Below are 22,416 nucleotides of genomic sequence, written 5' to 3' on the forward strand. Positions count from 1 at the left end.
TGACACTGGGTGAAAAAATGGTTTGCAAAAAAATACATGTTAAGTGCGTGGTCATATGGATGGGCCACGAATACTGAGATTTCAAAGTGAGCCTTATTGATCCAGAATAGGTTGGGAACTACTGATTTATATGTTATTGTTATGTTAGATGGGTGCATTTTCAGAAAATGTTGATGAATGATGATTGATCAATCAATCAATCGATTGTGTTCTGGCTTGGATAAATGGAGTTAACATAGTGTAATTCAAGTTCTTATTTAGCAGTATCACACTGAAAACTCATTTTCAAGGTTTTAAAGAAAGAAATTATAATTTTGTTTTTGCATGCAGTATATGTTTTTTAATTATCATTAAACTCTAGAGTTTTGACAAATATGTGGGGGCGCACTTGCAATATCCTCGGGTCCTCCCCCCACTGCAGTAGTCTACAGAATATCAGACTCTGTTTTGATAGTCTGTTATGACATGCTTGTCAGAATTAAAAAAGAAAAAAGGAACAGAAGGCTTTTCTGCATACAGTGTGACCCTCTGCTTTGTTTCCATGGACACAACTTCCCCAGCTGGCTTGAACTGCTTGATGAGTCTCTGACACAGAATCTTTCAAATATCAATCGTCCATATAGTATGCATGGATAAGAAAATCTATATTTTTTTTAAATAATGGAAAACCTAAACGAAACCTAACAGATGTTGAGTGATTGAACTTGACAATTTAGCTTTTCTTATACCAATAAAATGCAGTATATAAAATATATTGTAATAAATTCATGAGATTCTATGAATATATTGACCAGGGGTATAGTCATTGGCACAGAACCCTTTTTTTCTTCTTCTTTCTTTCTAAGATCAAGCAGACGTCAAGGCAGAGTTAATAAAACGTGATGTGTCCAGGTATAGTAGACCATCACATTTAAAATTAAATGATGTGAATTCTGACCTCGCATTGGCTGATATAGGCATGCTATGATGAGTGCGTCAACCTTATTTACCTTACCTGGCTGTAACCTAGCAACGGCCACCAGCTGCTGTTATAGTAACATCATTTTATTTTATTTCTATAATCATATAGTAAATAACTAAATATAATTACATAATGAAACTGTGGTATAGTATTAGTAGCCATACATTGGAGGTTGGGCACAATATTGACAATGGTGTGCTTATATAGCCTGGTTAATAAACCAGACCGAATCAGCCGTTGGCAAAAAAAAGTTGCCTACCAGCGGATTTCGGTCTGGCGAGGCTCAGTAGCACGCCTCTTTCCTACAATCGAGAACAGGTCGGACCAATCGGGACACGGTATGCAATATGGGCGGGCTTTGGTACAGTGACGTTCAATGCTTGAGACTTTTGACTGACAGTAGCTCTGACCAATTGCGTCAAAGAGAAAATGTTTGAACCCGCCCCCCGGGAAATGAAATCCAAGTGGAGCCAGCCCAGACTGATATACCGCGACAGTGTTGTGTGATATTAGTCTGGCTTATTAGCCAGGCTAGTGCTTATATGGCTTTCGGATTTCGGCCTTGTGCCTATACTGCCTACGAGCTGATACACGTAGCATTCCCTTTCATGTATTATTACTTAAGCAAACAATTCTAAAGCCTTAATTTTGATGTAGTCATCCAACAGGAAATTATTTTGAAGTTAACAACATGTTGCACCACACCAGTGCAATATAGGTAACTGGAATGCTCGCCCCAAAACACGATCACCCTCATTTTTTAAGCGGACCGGTCTTCCCCAGCGGCGAACCACTCGCCCCGCTTCAGCTGAACTCTCGCCCCCAACTCTCGCGGAACACACTTGCCGAACACACTTGGTGAGAACAAACTACAGGGCCTACAGGGGCGACTGTGGCTCAGGAGGTAGAGCAGGTCGTCCAATGATCCATGGGTCGGCGGTTCGAATCCCGGCTCCTCCTGTCTACATGTCGAAGTGTCCTTGGGCAAGACACTGAACCCCAAATTGCTCCCGATGTGCTGGTTGGTACCTTGCATGGCTTCCGCCGCAATCGGTGTATGAATGGGTGAATGTAATGCACAATCTATGTAAAGCGCCTTGGATAAAGGCGCTATATAAATGCACCATTTACCATTTACCATTTACCTAACATTAAGTTAGGAAGTAGTTAGGCAAAAAACTGTCACAATGACAGAGCGGATGCATGCCTGGCGGTCTGACGCAAAAAGCGAGTCGCCATTCCAAACGTGGCAATGTCTGATTCAGCCAACTCAACGCCATTCAAGTTACGTCCCAATAGGGACAGAATCATAAATCATCAGATATATTTAAGCTTAAGGAATTCTAATAAAAGGCCGGGAAAAATATTCATGGATTTAACCATTAACCATTAACCATTAAGCTACTTTGTACAATATTTTAAGGTGTGGCCTATGGCCAAGCCATACAGGGTTTACCTGTAGATTTGTATGTGTCCCCTCAAAGGTTGACCAATGCATGCACTACACTCTAAGACCCTGTCTTGTTGATAATCACAGGATGGCTCCTCGCTCGATCCATATGGCTTCATTTCGAAGCATCCTTGAGCAAGACACTGAAACCACCCTCTGCATACTTGAGCATCCTGGTGCTCAACCTTCTGTGGTTGCTTGCCTCGTACCACTGTGTGTGAATGGGAGAATGTAACACACACACACACACACACACACACACACACACACACACACACACACACACACACACACACACACACACACACACACACACACACACACACACACACACACACACACACTACACTGTACACACTTACTTGCAGTTAGCTGCTTTGGATAAAAGGTGATATAGAAATGCAGATTTACAAGGGCTGAATATGCTGTGAAGGTTTCATTCGCTAGTAGGCCTAAATGAGCACATGCACACAATGTGAAGCCAAACTATGACACATTTTATTAGCTATAGAAACTAACTTTCAAACTGTCCTCTCTCCTCCTCTCACTTTAATTTCTTTCTCTCTTTTTAAAGAATTAATGATAAAAGGTGCTATAGAAATGCAGATTTGCAAGGCCTGAAAATAATATGCAGTGAAGGTTTCAGACATGTCAGGTAACATTGTGAAGCTGCAAACTAAATACCTCTTCCTTAGTTCTCACTTTCTCATTTTCTTTCAAGAATTTTCCAATTCTCTAAACCAGTGGTTCTCAAAAAATGAATAGAATCTTGGAAAAAATAATCATTTAGAATGGGAGGGGTACTGACACAAAACATTTTCTGCTCTAAATCTTACTCTGCTTAATGACCACGCTCTGCACTGTCAAACAGAACTCCATCTTCTCAATAATTGAAGGACTCAGAGGGAACACAGACACTGATAGTCTGCTGTTCATATTACTCATATTAAGTACCCTGCGGCTATATCTCAGCCAGTTGCTTTACATCATATTTATTTAGGAGAATGCAAACTAGGAGAGACTCCAGACTCCAGTTGTGAGAGGGGCATGTTTTTTTTTGTTTTAATAACTTTTTACATGTGTTTTATTTTTCATGTGTTGATTGTAGGCCTATTTATATCGACATTATATGAATTATTATCCAAATACCTATCCCATTCCCAAATAGACAGGAAGCAACCAAGCCATGTCATCTTGAATAGATTGCTGCGTTTATGACCCCAAAATATATTACCGAAAATTATTTCAATGCAATGGAAAGCATTTATACTTGATACAGCTGTTTTGCAGGATCTTAAAAGATTTTGAGATTTAAAGAGAAACCATACACAACATTGAATGAATTCTGAAGACATGCTGCCCCCTGCAGCAAATTAGTGAACAGTACAACCGGAGGTGGCCAAAATTAGATTTTTTTATCGGTAAAAAAGGAATTTATTTCCCGATTAAATGTCAAAAGTAGTTAATGCACATCAGACATCATCAATCATCCAAACCAAATCGTCCTTGTCAAAATTAAAGCATTGATAATATTTATTTTATTTAGCTGCTTGTCATGATATAATTGACAAATTGACACATCACATATAAAGTGAATGAATTGTATCGGTTTGAAAAGATGATTTGGCTGTTTGTTTTGTTATTTTAGAACGAGTTACGTTTGTCAAAGCGACTCTTGTTTTGAAATACCACTCTCAGACCGGACGTCTGCACCGTGTTTTTATTTTATTTTTTTTGCCACTTGATATCCTTTTAGCCCAGCAGACAGATTTATGTCTCTCTTTAAAAAAAATCATGTCAACATTAGAACGTCAACCAAATCTGTGCATTATTTCTTGTCCCGCTGCAGGCTATTGAGGAGGACACAGTGTCGTATCGCGGCGAGTTTTCATCATTTTATACAGAGAGACCTTTATGCGGACAGACAGAGAAGACTGAGTGTGTGTGTGAGTGGTGTTGTTATTGCAGCGTTAGCATCGTAGCTAACGCTGCTAGCTGCCAGTGTTGATTGATGCCGCGGGGCGGCACAGCGTTTTACATACAGGCAATAATAAGGTAACTTTGGAGTACGAAAACAATGCTGCAGAACAAGTACAGAAGAATTCTGGCGTCGGTGTGAACGGGCCGCTTAGTTTGTACGCCAGGCAATGTTACCCAGCTGCAGCATATTAGTCACTGGCGTGGCTGCAGTGAGCGATGTGTTGTTACTGCTTGGCAAGTTGATCAAATAAAAGCAAAGTCAGCTACATGTTTTGCAACGAGCCACCTTGATGGAGATGTTTCTAGCCAAGGTTAGCTAGCTGTGCACGATCTGCTGGGTCTGACAGACTGACTGACTGACAACAACAACAGCAACATTTCACCAACGTTAAGTTCATTTGAACGTGTTGACGATGATGATGATGGACCACCAGAAGAAGCCAAGCCGATAGCAATGGCTCTCATAATAATACCGCACAGGACATCTTCGTGATATTGTGCGAGTTTGTTTGGTGGTTGTTGTGCAATTTCGGATCGGAGGAGCAGCCAGCAATCATGTCTTGTAAATCTGCAAGCAAGGACAAGAAGTCGAGCTTCAGCAAGAAGCTCTTTAGGCGGGGTTCGGTGCGCTCTGTGAGTAGTTTTATGAGCAGGGTGCTGAGGACCCTGTCGACGCTGTCTCACTTTGTGTCCGAAGTGCCAGAGGACGACAAGGATGACGGGGGGTTCACCACCTTCACCAAGACTGGAAGTAACAAAGATGTGCCCACTAGCGTGGAGGATGGAGACATCGGGGTCTTCCTACCCGGGGATAAGGTGCCCGGGGTGTCAGGTCTCAAGAACCACGGGAACACCTGTTTCATGAATGCCATTCTGCAGTGCCTAAGCAACACCGAGCTCTTCGCCGAGTATCTGGTTCTGGAGCAATACAAGGCCGAGGAGATGGGCGAGGAGAATAGACCAAAGCCAAACGGTTTAGGCCTACACCTACAGAGGAAAGGTGCCCCGGCCAGTGGAGAAGTGACAGAGCAACTATCTGGACTTGTACGTGCGTTGTGGACTTTTGAATATACCCCTCAGCATAGCAGAGATTTCAAAGTAAGTATGAGTATAGTACGAGTCAAGATAAGTATGACCAAATTAACCTGTGCACTCACTGCTTTCAAAGCTGATAGTGATAGTTGGATATGGAAATTATAATCTTATTAATGTTAACACAAATACAGTTACCGCTATAATGTTAAAAACGTCATAAGAAAAATGTCTTATGACAAAATACTACTGACACACAAACATTATATAGTTCTCACCTCGGGCGTACTAGGTCTGCCATATAGCCTCTTTTGGGACCCTAGTTTACCTTTTCTGTAATTGTGAAGAATACAGAAAAGGTAAACTAGGGCCCCGAAAGGGGCTAGGTCTGCCAGTATTACCCTCCACTAAATCCTCTGTGAAAATGGCAGATCTACAAGATCACAGTGAGTCACAATGAGACACATTGTGAAGTTGTAGATCGGCTATTTTGACCGAATGTTCACCCTAGAATAATTGACACACACGAGGGGGTCCATGTGGTGGTTACGGTCTTGCCCTGCTGAACGTTGGCCTAATGCCTTGCGAATACAAAAGTTAAATTGTACTGACATTTTGACATCACAAGCAGTGTGGTTTTGAGTGGCGGGCATGATGTTGTTTTGTTGCAGAATGCTGTGTCAAAAAGCTGCCTGCAGTACAGAGGGAATGCTCAGCATGACGCCCAGGAGTTTCTGCTGTGGCTGCTGGACAGAGTGCATGAGGACCTGAACACGGTCAACCCCAACATCAAACCCTCCATCAAGGTATAGGCTGAGATTTAGAACCAATAATCACTTAATCTTGCTCATGTGGGTTAATCGATTAATTGAAAAGCAATCTTTTTCATACTGTAAAAAAAAAAAAAGTATATACTTCGATTAATTCTAATCAAGACAACATTTTGAAATAATCGTGATTATCGCCCAGCCCCAATGTGTCCTGTGGACTTGGTCACTCTCTTGCACTTCAGAGGTAGGTCGTAGACAGATTCAAATTGACTCCCTATTCTGGAGACATTGCAATCCAAGCCACATGCTGTATTATGTTACCAATGCCTTTCTGAGTCTCTGGAATATAAGGTGGACTGAGTGTATACAAGTAGGGCTAATTTAGTGTGGTGTGGTCCCCACAGTAGCTCTCATGAATAATGTTTTGCTTGCGAAAAGGAACATTGAGAATAAGCTTCACACCGCCTTGTTTCAGAGGATTAGCTTGTGTTGCCTAAATTAGTAATTAAAGAAAATGAAATGACTAAAACAACCTTAGCTTATGGCAAATCTTACAATAAATGTGAGGAATCTCTATGTACTGTACGTACGTCTGTAATCCACGTATCTCGACAACCGTTCGACCGACCGACTTCAAATTTGACAACACGTCACAGACGACCCGAGTGAGTGCAGTGCCCGCCGGTGTCGGACAGATAGGCAGTTGTTCAGAATTAATTCATTGCTATGCATTTTTCGGGGATAGACAATACGATTTCTGTAAAATTAATCCGATAACATGTAAGATTAGAGTTTGAAAAGTTACCCAACAGGCATATTTCTGGATCTCTTGGAAATGTTATCCCATGGATTGCTGATAATGCATCACATATTCATTGCCAAAAGGATGGCAACTTGTTACACTGCCAAGTAGAGTGAAAAAAAAGTGCCTTCTGCTACCACATCTAAAACAAAGGGACAACATTTTGGGAGTATACCATATGTAATTTGGTAAAATAGGTCTGATGATGCAAGAAGAATTTTTACCCCCTTTCCCCCTTCAATTTAGTCGTTATGCCAGTAAAACTTGTTATGACTGGTGTTGGACTCCGATTGACAGTTAGGAGCCCCTACCGGAAGGACACCGCACCTCCGTCCAACTCGTCCCATTCAACCCTCCCCGCTGACTGACGCTGCCCCGGCCCATAGGAGTGGCAACAGGCCTATGTGTCTCTGTCAACTAATGTGGTTTGGATCAAATGTCAGATAATAGGGGGCCCTTTGTAGTTTTTGGCCTATAAATCTGGGAGGTTTATATTTGCTGGTTGACAGAGAGCAACCACAACTTTCCATTCCTCACTGGGACAGAAACCAAACGGCTCTCGGACTCACATACAAATGCGTATTGAATGTCTTCATGTTTTTCCACTATAACTTCTGCATCTTGCATCAGCATAACTGGCTCATACGAACGCTGCCTTTTACACAAAATCTAATTTTCTTTTCTTAATCCTTTAGCCGCCTGTGGAAGAGGATGCCCGAAGCCTGGAGGGACCATCTCCTACCCTCTCTGCTGGGTCATTTGTGCAAGAACTGTTTCAGGCACAGTACAGGTGAGTTGTTTCCCCTCAACAGAAAAATAGTATTCTGGCCTTGTTAACCCATTCTGGGCGGGAACCCCTTTTGGTGTTTTAACTAAGCATTATGTTACAGTTTAGCTATTGAAAAATAGCAGATCTACAAGCTCATAGCGCGCCACCGAGTGGCGCGCTACGAGCTTGTAGGTCTGCTATTTTTGAAAAATCATGAAAATGCGGCACAAATCTTTGAATATATATTCTTTCAGAGCGAACGTTTTTTTAATTTCGACGTCAGGCCTAAATGGGTTAAATCTCTCTCTCTCTGCCAACATGGTGAGGTTCCACTTTGTTTCTCCAACAGGTCTTCACTCACTTGCCCGCACTGCCAGAAGCAGAGCAATACCTTTGACCCTTTCCTGTGCATCTCCTTACCCATCCCATTACCACACACAAGGTGAGTGATGCCCTTCACTCCAATGTGGGACCTAATAGTGAATGATCCGTGCTCTCAGAACTCTGGGTCCAATCATGCTTTTGGAGAGTTCTAGACCAGGGGTTCTCAACCCGTGGGTCGCGACCCCTCGGGAAGTCGCCAAATTATTAAAAAAAGAAAAAGAAAGAGAGTTTACATAGTACACAACTACACATGGTACATGCATACACTTTCCATAATGATTATATCTGGTTTCAGTATTTATTTATGGTGTATTGTCTCTATTATTAAGGTTATTGTAGCAGTCAATTTATATTGGGTGTCGGGAGGGGGCGGGGTGGGGGTCCCGAGACATTGCCAAAGCATTTCCGGGGGTCCCCGGCCAAAAACGTTGAGAACCCCTGTTCTAGACGACCCATTACTGGGGAGAAAGACGTCATTTCATTTTACCACCTAAGCCCTATTAAAAAATGTTCCTGTTAGACTTGAAAGATACTGAAATTAAGGATTTTGGCCAATGGCAAGGGTCTTCAGTTGCAGATTATGTACAGAATTGCAATTCCGTACATACACGACTAGAAAACCCCCAACTCCGTACACATGACACTACTACTGTTTTGACCGCGACGGAGGCGTGGCTCTCACTAGTACGTAAGTGCTATTTCCCCGTGGCTGGTTCGGGCTGGGTGGGTTCGGGTTTGACATTATTTACTATTCTGTCCATATCGGGTTACAACTCGGACGGGGCTGAGTCGGCTCTACCGAACTTCGCAACGCTCAACACGGCAACTCAAGGCCGCTCGGTGGCGTCTCCCGTCCCGTGGCTCAAGTTCGGTAGAGACGGCGCCCCTCCGTCATTGTCTATGGGGAGGATTTCAGTGTCATATGTACATATTTTGGGGTTTTCTAGTCGTGTATGTAGGGAATTGCAATTCTGTACATATCTACGTATTTCTGTGAGATCAGGTTGAGTCTTTAGTACCTTTTTGTCGTTAGCCAACATTCAGCATGTTTATCAATGATTTGTAATATTTTTTACGCTGCCTTAAAATAGATTGTGGTGTGGTTAATTGATTTGAAACTGGTCTGAAAGCTATTGGCGCTGAATTATTTTAAACAACCAGCACTGATCTTCTCAAAAGCAGTTTTATACTAATCTTACATTTCCTCCCTTCATGAATAAAAGAGTGATAGACGGCCCTTTCACTGCGGGAGTGTTGTGTGGGATCATGAATTCACATGAATTCAAACTGGTGTTTGTGTCATGAGTACATCATGCGCACAAAACACAAATATTCCGCCGCAGCAATAAAACATTAACCCATTTTGACCTGAGATCAGATTCTATAAATGTCTTCTACATCCTGACAGTTTTCTGAAAAAGCTATGTTTCTATGTCAGTGGTTCTTCGATTTTTCAAAAATAGCAGACTTACAAGCTCGTAGCGCGCCACTCGGTGGCGCGCTATGAGCTTGTAGATCTGCTATTTTTCAATAGCTAAAGCATAACATAATGCTAACACCAAAAGGGGTTCCCGCCCAGAATGGGTTAAACGAGATCAATTTTCACAGTGATTAAAAGCATCAACCTCTTTGAACGAGGCATCACCAAATGAATAGTTGGATGTGAAATATTCGCTGAGACATTTTTCGATCGTTCATTTATTTAGTATGTAAGGAGGGCGTTTGTACTCTCAATGGTTTTTGGGAAACTCGGCCTAGTTTATTCAGGTCAGATGCACAAAACAGGTTCTGGTGCCAAAGTTTACACAATTGAAGCAGTGTATACCAATATTCACATATTTGCGTTCTATCTTATGTATAAAAAAAAAATCCTGTTCTTACTCGAGCTGTAGGCCTGGCAGGTTTGTTCTGAGCATCGAAAAGATGGTGTGACATGAGTGGTGCAGGCTAAAGAAAGAATGAATGTCACGCTGACCGTGTAACAGCAGCAGTGAAGGTTGAGAGCTCACTGCCGTCATGGCACGTCACAGTGATGACATTTAAGACCGTACGCTACTGGCTCAGGACAGATTATTGTTCTTCATCGCGCCCCCATGGCTAATTAACCCATTTAGGCCTGAGATCAGATTCTAAAAATGTCTTCTACATTCTGACAGTTTTCTGAAAAAGCTATGTTTCTATGTCAGTCGTTCTTCGATTTTTCAAAAATAGCAGACCTACAAGCTCGTAGCGCGCCACTCAGTGGCGCGCTATGAGCTTGTAGATCTGCTATTTTTCAATAGCTAAAGCATAACATAATGCTAACACCAAAAGGGGTTCCCGCCCAGAATAGGTTAAAGACTAAAGTGATGAGGGCAAATGATGAGTTGCACCACATTATACAGTTCATGTCACTATAATACTCCTCGAGCAATTCTGCTAAATGACACAATGATGCATTGAAAATGGCTCTGATTTCTCTCCATTGCCATATTCTTTCATTAGGTTGCTTTTTTAATTAGGCTATGAGAAAAGAAGACATTAAGCTGTAAAGAACACAATAATAATAATAATAATAATAATAATAATAATAAGCTGCAGAAGAGAAATGTGACTTGACATTTCAAAACTTAACCCATTTTGGGCGGGAACCCCTTTTGGTGTTAGCATTATGTTATGCTTTAGCTATTGAAAAATAGCAGATCTACAAGCTGCTATTTTTGAAAAATCGAAGAACGACTGACATAGAAACGTAGCTTTTTCAGAAAACTGTCAGGATGTAGAAGACATTTTTAGAATCTGATCTCAGGTCAAAATGGGTTAAATATCATCATCATCTTAATCTTATTAGTATATAATCATTATTATAACATTATGTGCCTATTATTCGTTTACCCACAAATAGGCCTGTTACCCCAGTTAGCCATGTGGAGGCACTATAATTAAAGAGCATCACTCGCACTTTTGAGGTTCAGTGCTATTGTTACAGGCAGCATTTGGCACCAAGGTAACACATTAGTGACTTATATAACTGTGTGATAGTGCCCCATTCATATGAAGGTCCACTTTCGAAAATGTATACAGTCTGCTGATTTGCTTTGTTGTAGGTTCTAATCATGTCAACTGAGAGAAACGAGACTGAAAAGACTCCCGGAGTTGGCTCGCAATCAGATTCCGTTTCCAAATTACATAAGGATGTCGCCTCCTGTCCCTGCGTGGGGATTGGTCCGCACAGACTGCATTCATTTCAAAGGCTGATTAAAATAAAGTATTAAAATAAAGTATTAACTCTGTCCCCCCCCAGGCCCCTGTATGTGACTGTTGTCTACCAGGGGAAGTACTCCCATTGCATGAGGATCGGAGTGGCGGTGCCTCTGAACAGCACGGTCTACCGGCTGAGAGACGCTGTGTCACGTGAGACCAAGATCCCCATGGACCAGGTGCCTTTTTTTCCCCCAACCCCTCTTTATCTAGTCACGCTGCAGTGATACTGGGTTACACGCAGTGTTAGTTCAGCATTCCCACAGCCAGGAAGGATACAGACCTCGGTGCAGACACTCCATAGGCCAGGGGTTCTCAACCCGTGGGTCGCGACCCCTCGGGGGGTCGCCAAATTATTTTAGGGGGTCCCCAAATTATTTTCAAAAAAAAAAAAAGATCTTTTTTTAATTTTTATTTTCACGATTTTTTAAAAATAGCAGATCTACAAGCTCGTAGCGCGCCACTCGGTGGCGCGCTATGAGCTTGTAGATCTGCTATTTTTCAATAGCTAAATTATAACAATGCTTAAAACACCAAAATGGTTTAAGGTTATTGCAGTCAATTTATATTGGGGGTCGGGGCGGGGCGGGGGTCCCGAGACATTGCCAAAGCATTTCCGGGGGTCCCCGGCCAAAAACGTTGAGAACCCCTGCCATAGGCAATGCCTGTGAACAAACAGTGTTTGGTTGTATATTATTTTGGCTGTCTGTCTGTCTGTCTTTACTAGTGCTGCACGATTTCTCTTTTTTTCCCCCGTGAAAATATTTATTGTCTTTTTGTCTGTAGTTGCTGAACATTACTACGTTCAAAATGTGGCACCTGGAGCCAACTACTGTGGCTTTAAACGGACAACATCAAAGTGCTTGACTTAATCCTCTCTTAAAGTCTCTCTCTTGTAGCAATAGCATACGAGTAACTCAACATTAATTGGACAGCCAACTAGTGCTGCACGATTCTTGCTCAAATCTAGAATTGAGATCACATAGGTGTTTGAATCTAGATCTAGATCTTTTTTTACATTAATTGTGCAGCACTAGTCTGTACTATGTCTATGTACAGTATATACTTGTATACTATACACACACTTGGAATCAAAATGAAATGCAGGGAAGCATGCATAGTAGTCAAGTGTGTCAATTTGTAACTCCCTACCTCCAAAAATGTAGAGATGCACCTGCTGGAGGTGGAGGATACCCTCCTGGCTCTACAAATCAAAATATTTCAAATCTGCAAGCCATCGATAACTGTTGAACATAAGAGCCCCCAAATATAACGTGTTAAATGTGGCCTTGACCCGTTTGCTTTCTCCCCCTTTTCAGTTTGTTCTGACCGAAATGTACTACGACGGTTTTCATCGCTCCTTTTGTGACGACGACGACGACCTCGACATCATCCAGGAGAGCGACTCCATCTTTGCCTTTGAGACGCCGGAGACTTTCCGACTGGAGGGCATTCGCACCAAAAGAGGTTTCTGCTGCATCAATATTACACTTAAAGGAGCATTCAGTGATTTGGGTGATTTGGAAAACCACCCAGTCCGCCCCGGTAACAAAATGTTCACATGCACGCTCTACAGTGGGGGGAAGTGCAACTGGCCAACAGCATGTACACCAAAGCCCGCCCCCACTCGGTCATGATTGGAGGAAGGCCCCTCTCATCCTGATTGGATGAAGGCTTTGCCACCCGCCACCAAAACTGAAACTAGGGTTTTTTGACCCCAGGGGCTCACTGGGGACAGGGAGGAACTCCTTATATGGTCAGCACACTCTATAGTAGGGAGGATTATCCAGAAAAAAAGACAAAATAAGTGATATTTGAATTAAGTCAAATCACTGAATATACCTTTAAATTATGTATTGGCACTGGTCAAAGTATCAAAGCCTGTTTTATCTCTTATCACTCAGGAAGCCTCCTCGCGAACTTGAACCAGAACAACTTGAAGTATGTGAACGAACTGGGCAGGACGCCATCGTTCATGCAGGGGGCGATGACGCCCGTCACGGCGTCGCCCAACAAGAACGTGGGACCAGAGAAGATTATTCTCTTGGTCTGCAACCGAGCCTGCACCGGACACCAAGGACGGAGGTACTGTCGCATCTCTCCGAGCAGTCACTGTCTGTCCCCCCAGTGGACCCCAGTGTTTGACTCAGCATGGGTTTGGATGGCATCCAGTCGGGAAAAAAATAAGCTGTTCTGTGAGGACGAGGAGACTGTATTCACATTTCAGAATACACTTTTTTTTTGTCCCTCTGGCGAAACATGTCTTTGGACTGAAATGCTGCAATTGTATTGCTGCCTCCATAGTCATCAGTCAAACAGAGAAGCATATTTTTGCCTTTTTCCTTGATTACAAACCTCAGTCCAAAGGTTTAGTCATGCCTTTTGCTGTGCACTGTATGTGATTGTCTGACATGTGACAGTCTGGCTGCTGTGTTACTGTGGCTGCTGGTCTATGACAAACTGCAACTCCGTCACTAATTTGGTTTCATCAGGTATTGTGCAAGCTAAAAATAAGGCTGCACAAATCTCTCTCTCTCTCAATTAGCTATGGACCCAAGCGCCATGAATTGAATTACATCGTGTCTGTCTATGTATCCATTTCAGACCAACCACCAAATATCCTCTACCACTGTGGGGAAAAAGGATTTCCGATTTGTTTGAACAATTCTTGAGTGTCAGAAGATCTCTCTATAACCAAATTAATTCACGCCTCACTAGGCTCACTTATACTTTTTTGTTTTAGTTGCATGTTCATAAGATTGAAATATTCAAGTAACAAGTCTCAAAGTGGACGATCAAAGTAGCATGCCAATCTTTTTCATGTATTTTCCTATAGGCCTATCTCACAGCATTTCCCCGCCCCCTTTTTACGCCCCCTTTTGGAGATAGTGGTGTTATTTTTTGTGTGGGCTCTCAATGTGTTAAAAGAGGTATTTTCACAAGCCACAAACTACCGTTTTGTAAAGGTAAGGTTTATTCTACTTATTTGAGTTGTTATACCATTGTGTTTTCTTCATATTATTATCGGTCTTTGACATTTTAACATTAGAAAATGTACTTAGATTCTCCAGAGAAAAAAAGTGTAAATGCCTAATGTTAAATGACACCACTATCTACCGGAAGTGGGCGTGGAAAGGGGGCTGTGAGATAGGCCTATTCCAAGGGTTTCAATAACTCATAAAATGCTCCTGATTTTCTACAGGTATTAATATCCGTTAACCACTTATGCCTTATATTACAGCGAAAGTTTCAATCTACAAGCTGTGAGCTTGCAAATCTGCTATGTTTGACTATTTTCTAAAATAAATAACAAATGTGTAAATTTTCCTAAAATAGGGACACCAGGGTTAAAGTGATTAACGGGCCTTAACTTACCTAAGACCACGATGTCGTTTCAGATTTGGACTGCCATTTGTGCTGTACATGGAGCGCACGGTGAGCTGGGACGCCCTGCAGAAAGAGATCTTGGAGAAGATGCGTCATCTCCTGAGGCCTGGAGTCTACATTCAGGTAACACCAGGACGGGGCAGTCCTGGCCTTATGCAGGAACACGGATTAAACAATTCATCACAGTAAATGCAAACAAGCCTCACTATTTCAGTTGTATTCTAATTATTTTAACCAATACAAAGAGCTTCTATCTGCACCCAGTTGCTTAACACATTGAGAGCCCACGCAAAACTGCTTAAAATCACTTTCACCTAGAAAATCCATTCACATTTTTTATAATTCAGCTGACTGTGGAGACACATGCTGGAACCTTTTACTTTGAAATGTTTTATAGTTTCTGAGTTATTTAATTTAAATGCCAAATGCATTCTCAATGGCGAAAACACAAACTTTGGCACCACGTGTTAAAAAAAAAAGAAAAAAAAGTGTTTTGATTTTTCTGATTGTTTTTTAATTAAAAAAAAAAAAAGAAGAAAAAAAAAAAAAATATATATATATATATATATATTTTCTTTTTCAAAGACGTCCACAGACGTCTTGGGCTATGCACGTGCGGTAATACCCAGGACGTCCACAGACGTTTTGGGCACAAAATGTGTTAATAACAAAGGATATTCAAAATGAAATGTCGCAGTAAGATATACGGGTATTATATTTGCAGATGGGGTGAAGGGGTGGCTGGTTGGGTGCCTTCTCATCTTGCACAAACGAGACATTCTGGGTGGGGCAGCATGAAATGCCTCTTGCAGAAAGGTTGATGGGGTGACTGTGCGGTGCAGCTACTCTCATATTATTACGCCTTAAGTGTCCCTCCAGTGTTAGGGGCTAGTGTGAACCTTTTTAGGATTTTACAGATTCCTTCATGACGTCAATTTACCGATTCCTTAACCCATTTTGACCTGAGATCAGATTCTAAAAATGTCTTCTACATCCTGACAGTTTTCTGAAAAAGCTATGTTTCTATGTCAGTCGTTCTTCGATTTTTCAAAAATAGCAGACCTACAAGCTCGTAGCGCGCCACTCGGTGGCGCGCTATGAGCTTGTAGATCTGCTATTTTTGAGCATAGCATAATGCTAACACCAAAAGGGGTTCCCACCCAAAATTGGTTAATGGTACAATACATTAACCGTTCCCTTTACCCATCTCTCTCTGTCTCTCTCTCTCTCTCTCCACTGCATAATATATCCTCAAAGCACTTTCTGTGGGCATACTGCCCCGGCCAGCGCACATTAGATAATGCTAAAGATGCTATTAATTCCTCACACACCATTAACCCATTTTGGGCCGGGAACACCTTTTGGTGTTAGCATTATGTTATGCTTTAGCAGATCTACAAGCTCATAGCGCGCCACCGAGTGGCGCGCTACGAGCTTGTGGGTCTGCTATTTTTGAAAAATCGAAGAACCACTGACATAGAAACATAGCTTTTTCAGAAAACTGTCATTTTCAAACAGACATTTTTAGAATCTGATCTCAGGTCAAAATGGGTTAAGTGATGCAGGTCCATTGTTGTGATTTGCCGGTGTCTGACAAACACTGGAGGGTCTACTGTTAACACCGTGTCTGTCTCTCTACTCTAGGTGGGACCTTTCAGTCTCAGAGTGGTCGGTGTTGTTGGAATCACATACCTGCTTCCCCAAGACGATCAACCACTGTGTCACCCGACCGTGGAGAGGTCTGTCTTTCCCTTTTGTTTTAACTCTCCTGCGTCAACTATGTACCTTAATGCAGGGGTTCTCAACACGTGGGTCGCGACCCCTCGGGGGGGGGGGGGGGGGGGGGGGGGGGTCGCCAAATTATTTTGGGGGGTCCCCAAATAAAAATTAAAAAAAAAAGAGAACTATTTTTTTTATGCAACTGAATGAATGGCTGGAAAATGGAAATGAAGAGTTTACATATAGTACACATAGTACATGCATACACCTTCCCTAATGATTATATCTGGTTTCAGTATTTATTTATGGTGTATTGTCTCTATACACCCCCCCCCCACCTCCCCACCCTGTTAAGCACTTGGAATGTAGGAGTGTTGAGGCATTCAAGTTTCGGTTCGACAGATACATATTGTGAACACAGCCTATTTTCAAATCTTTTGCCTATTTTGGAAGGGTGCTAGCCCCTCCACCGTCATATGGCAACCAAGTCTATGGACCTTTTAATGTTTGCTTAGAGCACTAAACGTGACGTCATGTGGAAGCCAAGTCTATGGACTTTTAATGTTTGTTTACAGCACTTTAAACAAACCTTACCAGGTGCCCCACTTCACACGAGTGTGATTTGGTATATTATTTGGCCAGTTTTTATAGTAGTTTGTGGATTACCTTTGATGCAGTAATGGTCTTTTTCTTTTCTTTCTTTTGAGTGGTGCAAAGTGCAAACCACTCCAACAACCAGCTTTGTCTGTATGTTCGTGTACCTGTCCACTCAAAAAAAGGAGCATGGTTGCTATGGTTAGTGTGTGACGTCACTGTTGCACCACTCAGTTCACACGGGTGTGATTTTTTTTGAAGTATTAACAAGCCCTGAAAGTCCTTAAAGTGTCACTTTAGGTCACTGTCATCTCCGGGGTCCCGACCCACAGGTTGCCTTACTGTATATCTCTACTGTACCAACTCTTTTCCCAGGTCTGTTGTTGCACGGTGGTTACGCAACGCACCCCTCTAGCCACATCTCTTCTACATACTGTACATGCCCTGACAGAGGACCACCTCTCCTGCTCCAGTTTGTTGACATGCCTCGACACGAATTTGATTCCCTGACACTTTTTTTTGACGCTTAAATGGCCACCAAATGGCTCATAACACAGTTGTTGGTTTTCACCTGGGACCTGGGTCACGATGTTGTTATGAATATCCTCTCGGGCTGTGAAGAAATATCCATTTAAAATGTCACTTCTTCTTTTTAAAGCACTACATGGTTTGGCCCCATGCACTCATTAACCCATTTTGGGCGGGAACCCCTTTTGGTGTTTTGAGCATTATGTTATACTTTAGCTATTGAAAAATAGCAGATCTACAAGCTCATAGCGCGGCACCGAGTGCCGCGCTATGAACTTGTAGGTCTGCTATTTTTGAAAAATCGTGAAAATGTGCCTCAAATCTTTGAATATATATTGTTACAGGGTGAACATTTTAACAACATATTTTCAGATGATGAGCGGAGGCATATTACATATAATCTTTGCGGTCCTTCATATGAAATATTGAGCACCACTAATAAGGTTTTTCAGAAAACTGTCAGGATTTTAAATTTCGACGTCAGGCCTAAATGGGTTAATATATATAGGCCCCCGAGAGTACTTGGATCTTCTTGGGAAGGTCTATTAGAGATTACAGTTAATTCCCAGAAGAAAATCGGGGGAACACACAACACAGTACCTCAAGAAATAAGGGAGCCATTAAACACAGTCAACATCTTTAAGTGTCAACTGAAAGCCCACCTTTTGACCTAGCGTCTTATGAGATGCTAGTTAAAAGATATCGCTGCTCATTTGTTGTTTTCGATTTTTGTATTTTCTTTTTCATCCGTTTTGATTTTGCTGTAAAACATTTTTAATGTATGATTATCATTGTAATCTAATCAATCCATAATCACATTAAAACGTCACACTTGTGTGAAGTGAGGAGCGCTCTTATCATTATACATCATCACATTCCGGTAAAATCACAATTGGCGTCCTCATTTTTCTGTCATTCCGGCCAATCACAATAAGGCGTCTTCAAATTTCTTCCCTCAGATTTTATCCTCAATGTGTACTTTGCTCATCCAATCAAATTATCGCTATGGGGTGATCAGCCAATCAAATCATCGCTAAAAGTCACACAAACAGACAAAGCTGGGCATAGGAGCCCCTCAAAAAAGAACGCCTCTCACATCTCACATGACATAACACAGTATATACAGTAAGCTTCGTCTATTTACGGTTCTGTGCAACCCCCAAATTGATACTAATTAGGCCGTGGACCCCCATTTGAAGACATATGCCAGGGACATCCTGTCGCCTCCATAAGAGAAGAATTTTACGGCTCTAGCAGTGATTCTCAACCCGTTTAATTTCAAGGACCCCCAGTTTGACATGCATTAGTCTACGGACCCCCATATAATGGCATTTCTATCTCTGAGACCCCAATTGATATTGTAAAATCAACGTTACGGGTCCATTTGGTTCCATCTGTACACTCTCAGAGTTGCAGACCCATAAGGGTCCATTTGGTTCCAAACTATCATTTAGCTAGGGACCCCCTGGAACTCCCTCATGGACCCCTGGGGGTCCCCGTACCCCACTTTGGGAACCACTGGTTTAGCCGGCTTGCTCTGCTGTTCTGACGAGTCCTTCTTCACAGAGCGTACAAGTCGTGCGGACAAGGGGGGCCCCCGCATGTCAAGATCGTGGTCGAGTGGGACAAGGAGACCAAGGAATAGTGAGTCAAACACATTAATGTTGTAGCTCTGCATTCCTGTGGTGTGACGTGCACGATGTGTTTGGTTTGTGTTCAAGTCTAATGCAGAGCACATTCAAGACGGTTCTACAAGCTCCTAGTGCGGCACAAAGTGACGTGCTTTGAGCTTGTACAGTATATCTGCTATTTTTGAATAGCCAAAGTATAAAATAATGCTTTATTAGCTCAAATCTAAAATGACACAGGCGCTTTCCTGGTTTTAACGGGTTAAAGAAAGATTTGACTAAGTGAAACGGTAACAGGTCTCGCCCCACTACTCTACCTAGCTGTAAATAACAAACATAATTCATGTTGGTGATTATATAAAAGGTATTATCATATTCATTTATCATTGTTAAGTTCACTCTGTATATCCACGGGCATAATAGCATGATGATGCCATTACAAAACATGGGCTACATGGAAGAAATGTGTTTGATAAAACGAAATGAACTGCTAGAAGGTCCTAAATTAAGTTAATTAAGCAGTCACCGTCTCTGCGACATGTTCTTTCTAAATGATAGTATAGAGATCGACTACTATACAATCAAATAAATCTGTATACAAGATAATTTCAGATAGGGAGGGAAATACTAAATTAACTGTTAACTACATTAAAACATTTCGCGGGGGCGTGTTGGTAAAGGGGCGAGTTGTTTGGTATTCAGTGAAACTTGCTGCACCAAATTAGTGTTTGTTGGACAAAAGATTCCTTATACTGTATGTAACGAATGTTTTTGTTCACATTGCCGTTATAGCAATCTGCTAAAATGTACTATAGGAAAACGACATCATAACTGTCCTTAATGTAATATTTGTATAATTAAATCTAAGCCTATACCAGTACAACTACACGTATATTATTTGTGACAACAGGCAACAGTCTGCTTGATGTTATAGTTATATGAGGGGAGAGAGAGAGAAGGAAGGAAGACATGAGGAGAGAGAGAGAAGGAAGGAAGACATGAGGGGAGAGAGAAGGAAGGAAGACATGAGGGGAGAGAGAGAAGGAAGGAAGACATGAGGAGAGAGAGAAGGAAGACATGAGGAGAGAGAGAGAGAAGGAAGGAAGACATGAGGAGAGAGAGAGAAGGAAGGAAGACATGAGGGGAGAGAGAGAAGGAAGGAAGACATGAGGGGAGAGAGAGAAGGAAGGAAGACATGAGGAGAGAGAGAAGGAAGACATGAGGGGAGAGAGAGAAGGAAGGAAGACATGAGGAGAGAGAGAAGGAAGACATGAGGAGAGAGAGAGAGAAGGAAGGAAGACATGAGGAGAGAGAGAGAAGGAAGGAAGACATGAGGGGAGAGAGAGAAGGAAGGAAGACATGAGGGGAGAGAGAAGGAAGACATGAGGAGAGAGAGAGAAGGAAGGAAGACATGAGGAGAGAGAGAAGGAAGACATGAGGAGAGAGAGAGAAGGAAGGAAGACATGAGGAGAGAGAGAGAGAAGGAAGGAAGACATGAGGGGAGAGAGAGAAGGAAGGAAGACATGAGGGGAGAGAGAGAAGGAAGGAAGACATGAGGAGAGAGAGAGAGAAGGAGAGACTTGAGAGGCAGGAACTAGAGACAGGTGCAGGAAGGGCTGCGCTAATTTAAGATATGAAGTAATAAAAGGGAACCAGAAAACATTGATTCAGAAGCAGAACACGAGTCAAGTGGTGGAGAAATTGATATTGGTTCTGAGAAGAGGTTTGTGAGAATGGAGAGGTAAGAAAAGGAACAGATTAATAATTAACCACTTCTCCATTTTGGAGGACCATCTTATGCTTTAAAAAAAGATAGATACTGTAGGTTAAATAGTACAAAACACCTATACATACGTCTGGGAGGTGCTGCACACCACAGAAACGCAAAGTCCTTTTCTTTAAGGATTATCGTCCATGGTAAAGTGAAAGATTAGCACGATAGACCGGCTTTATTTGATTAGTACATTATGAACATCACTGGCCTTGTGGTTAAGATTGTCCGCCCAGAGACTGGGACGTCGGCCGGGGTCATACCAAAGAATAAATGAGACTTTAATTCCTGTTACTTAGACATTAAACAGTGATACAGTACAACATCCTCGGCTCTGGACGGTCAGTCAAAACCGGCCATCCTGTCTGAAAAAGCCCCAATTTCCGTTGGCTTTGTGCATCTGCCTCAATTGACCCCCCCTCACTAATGTTGGCAGCCAACTTGGCAAACTGAACATGAATATGGGGTGTGTCTGGGACTGACATAAAAGGTGAAACGACCCACACAGAAATGAGATCAGAGAGTGCACCGAGTCAATGATCTCAACCCCGTCGAACACCTTTGGAGTAGAATTGGGCGGGAACCCTTTTTGGTGTTTTAAGCATTATGTTATGCTTTATCTATTTAAAAATAGCAGATCTACAAGCTCATAGCGCGGCACCGAGTGCCGCGCTACAAGCTTGTAGGTCTGCTATTTTTGAAATGTCGTGAAAATGTGCCGTAAATCTTTGAATATATATTCTTTCAGAGCGAACGTTTGAACTCAAATCTTAATTCTGGGGGGGTCCCTGGAACGACATATTTTCAGATGGGTGTTGGGGTCCTTGGCATGAACTAGTTTGAGAACCACTGATATAGAAACAGGGTTTTCAGAAAACTTATCAGGATTTAGAAGGCATTTGTAGAATCGTCCTCAGGTCTAAATGGGTTAAGTTGACCAAAGTGAAGCGTCTGACCTGACTAATGCTCTCGTGGCTTAATGGATGCAAATAAGGCATTCACTTCTAGTCATTTTTACTAGTTGACTAGTTGCCTAGTTTACTAGTCGACTAGTTGTTTAACCACCTATTATGTTAAAAAAATATATATATATATATATATATATATTTTTTTTTTGGGAAATCAATATTTGTACATTTAAAAACTGTGTACATTGGTGACTATAACTATAATCTACCTGATCTTGAGGCCTACAAAATCGAAAAAAAGTCAATTAGTACCAGCAAGGTCGACTAGTGGATTTACTAGTCGACTAGTAAACTAGTCGACTAGTTGCTTAATGCCCTAATTATTGCAAATTGCAGCAGCAATGTTCCAAACTTCCAACTAGTGGAAAGCCAAATGATCAGAATAGAGGAGAGTGTTTTAGTACTAGCAAAGCGGCGAACCAACTCCATATCA

General features: G+C 42.0%; 1 protein-coding gene across 1 annotated transcript in view; it reads left to right on the forward strand.

Moving 5' to 3' along the window:
- Window positions 1-4,180: 4,180 nt before the first annotated feature.
- The window catches only part of usp31 (ubiquitin specific peptidase 31), a 30,893-nt gene continuing 12,657 nt past the window's right edge, over window positions 4,181-22,416 (forward strand). Inside the window, exons 1-10 of the mRNA XM_079520446.1 lie at window positions 4,181-5,489; window positions 6,095-6,229; window positions 7,691-7,785; window positions 8,114-8,206; window positions 11,432-11,567; window positions 12,708-12,855; window positions 13,293-13,473; window positions 14,787-14,898; window positions 16,420-16,514; window positions 19,183-19,260. Of these exons, the coding sequence (XP_079376572.1) occupies window positions 4,947-5,489; window positions 6,095-6,229; window positions 7,691-7,785; window positions 8,114-8,206; window positions 11,432-11,567; window positions 12,708-12,855; window positions 13,293-13,473; window positions 14,787-14,898; window positions 16,420-16,514; window positions 19,183-19,260 (1,616 nt within the window). The 5' untranslated portion in view covers window positions 4,181-4,946. The remainder of the gene's footprint in view (window positions 5,490-6,094; window positions 6,230-7,690; window positions 7,786-8,113; window positions 8,207-11,431; window positions 11,568-12,707; window positions 12,856-13,292; window positions 13,474-14,786; window positions 14,899-16,419; window positions 16,515-19,182; window positions 19,261-22,416) is intronic.

This window comes from Electrona antarctica (assembly GCF_951216825.1).
Source record: "Electrona antarctica genome assembly, chromosome: 14".
Taxonomy (NCBI): domain Eukaryota; kingdom Metazoa; phylum Chordata; class Actinopteri; order Myctophiformes; family Myctophidae; genus Electrona; species Electrona antarctica.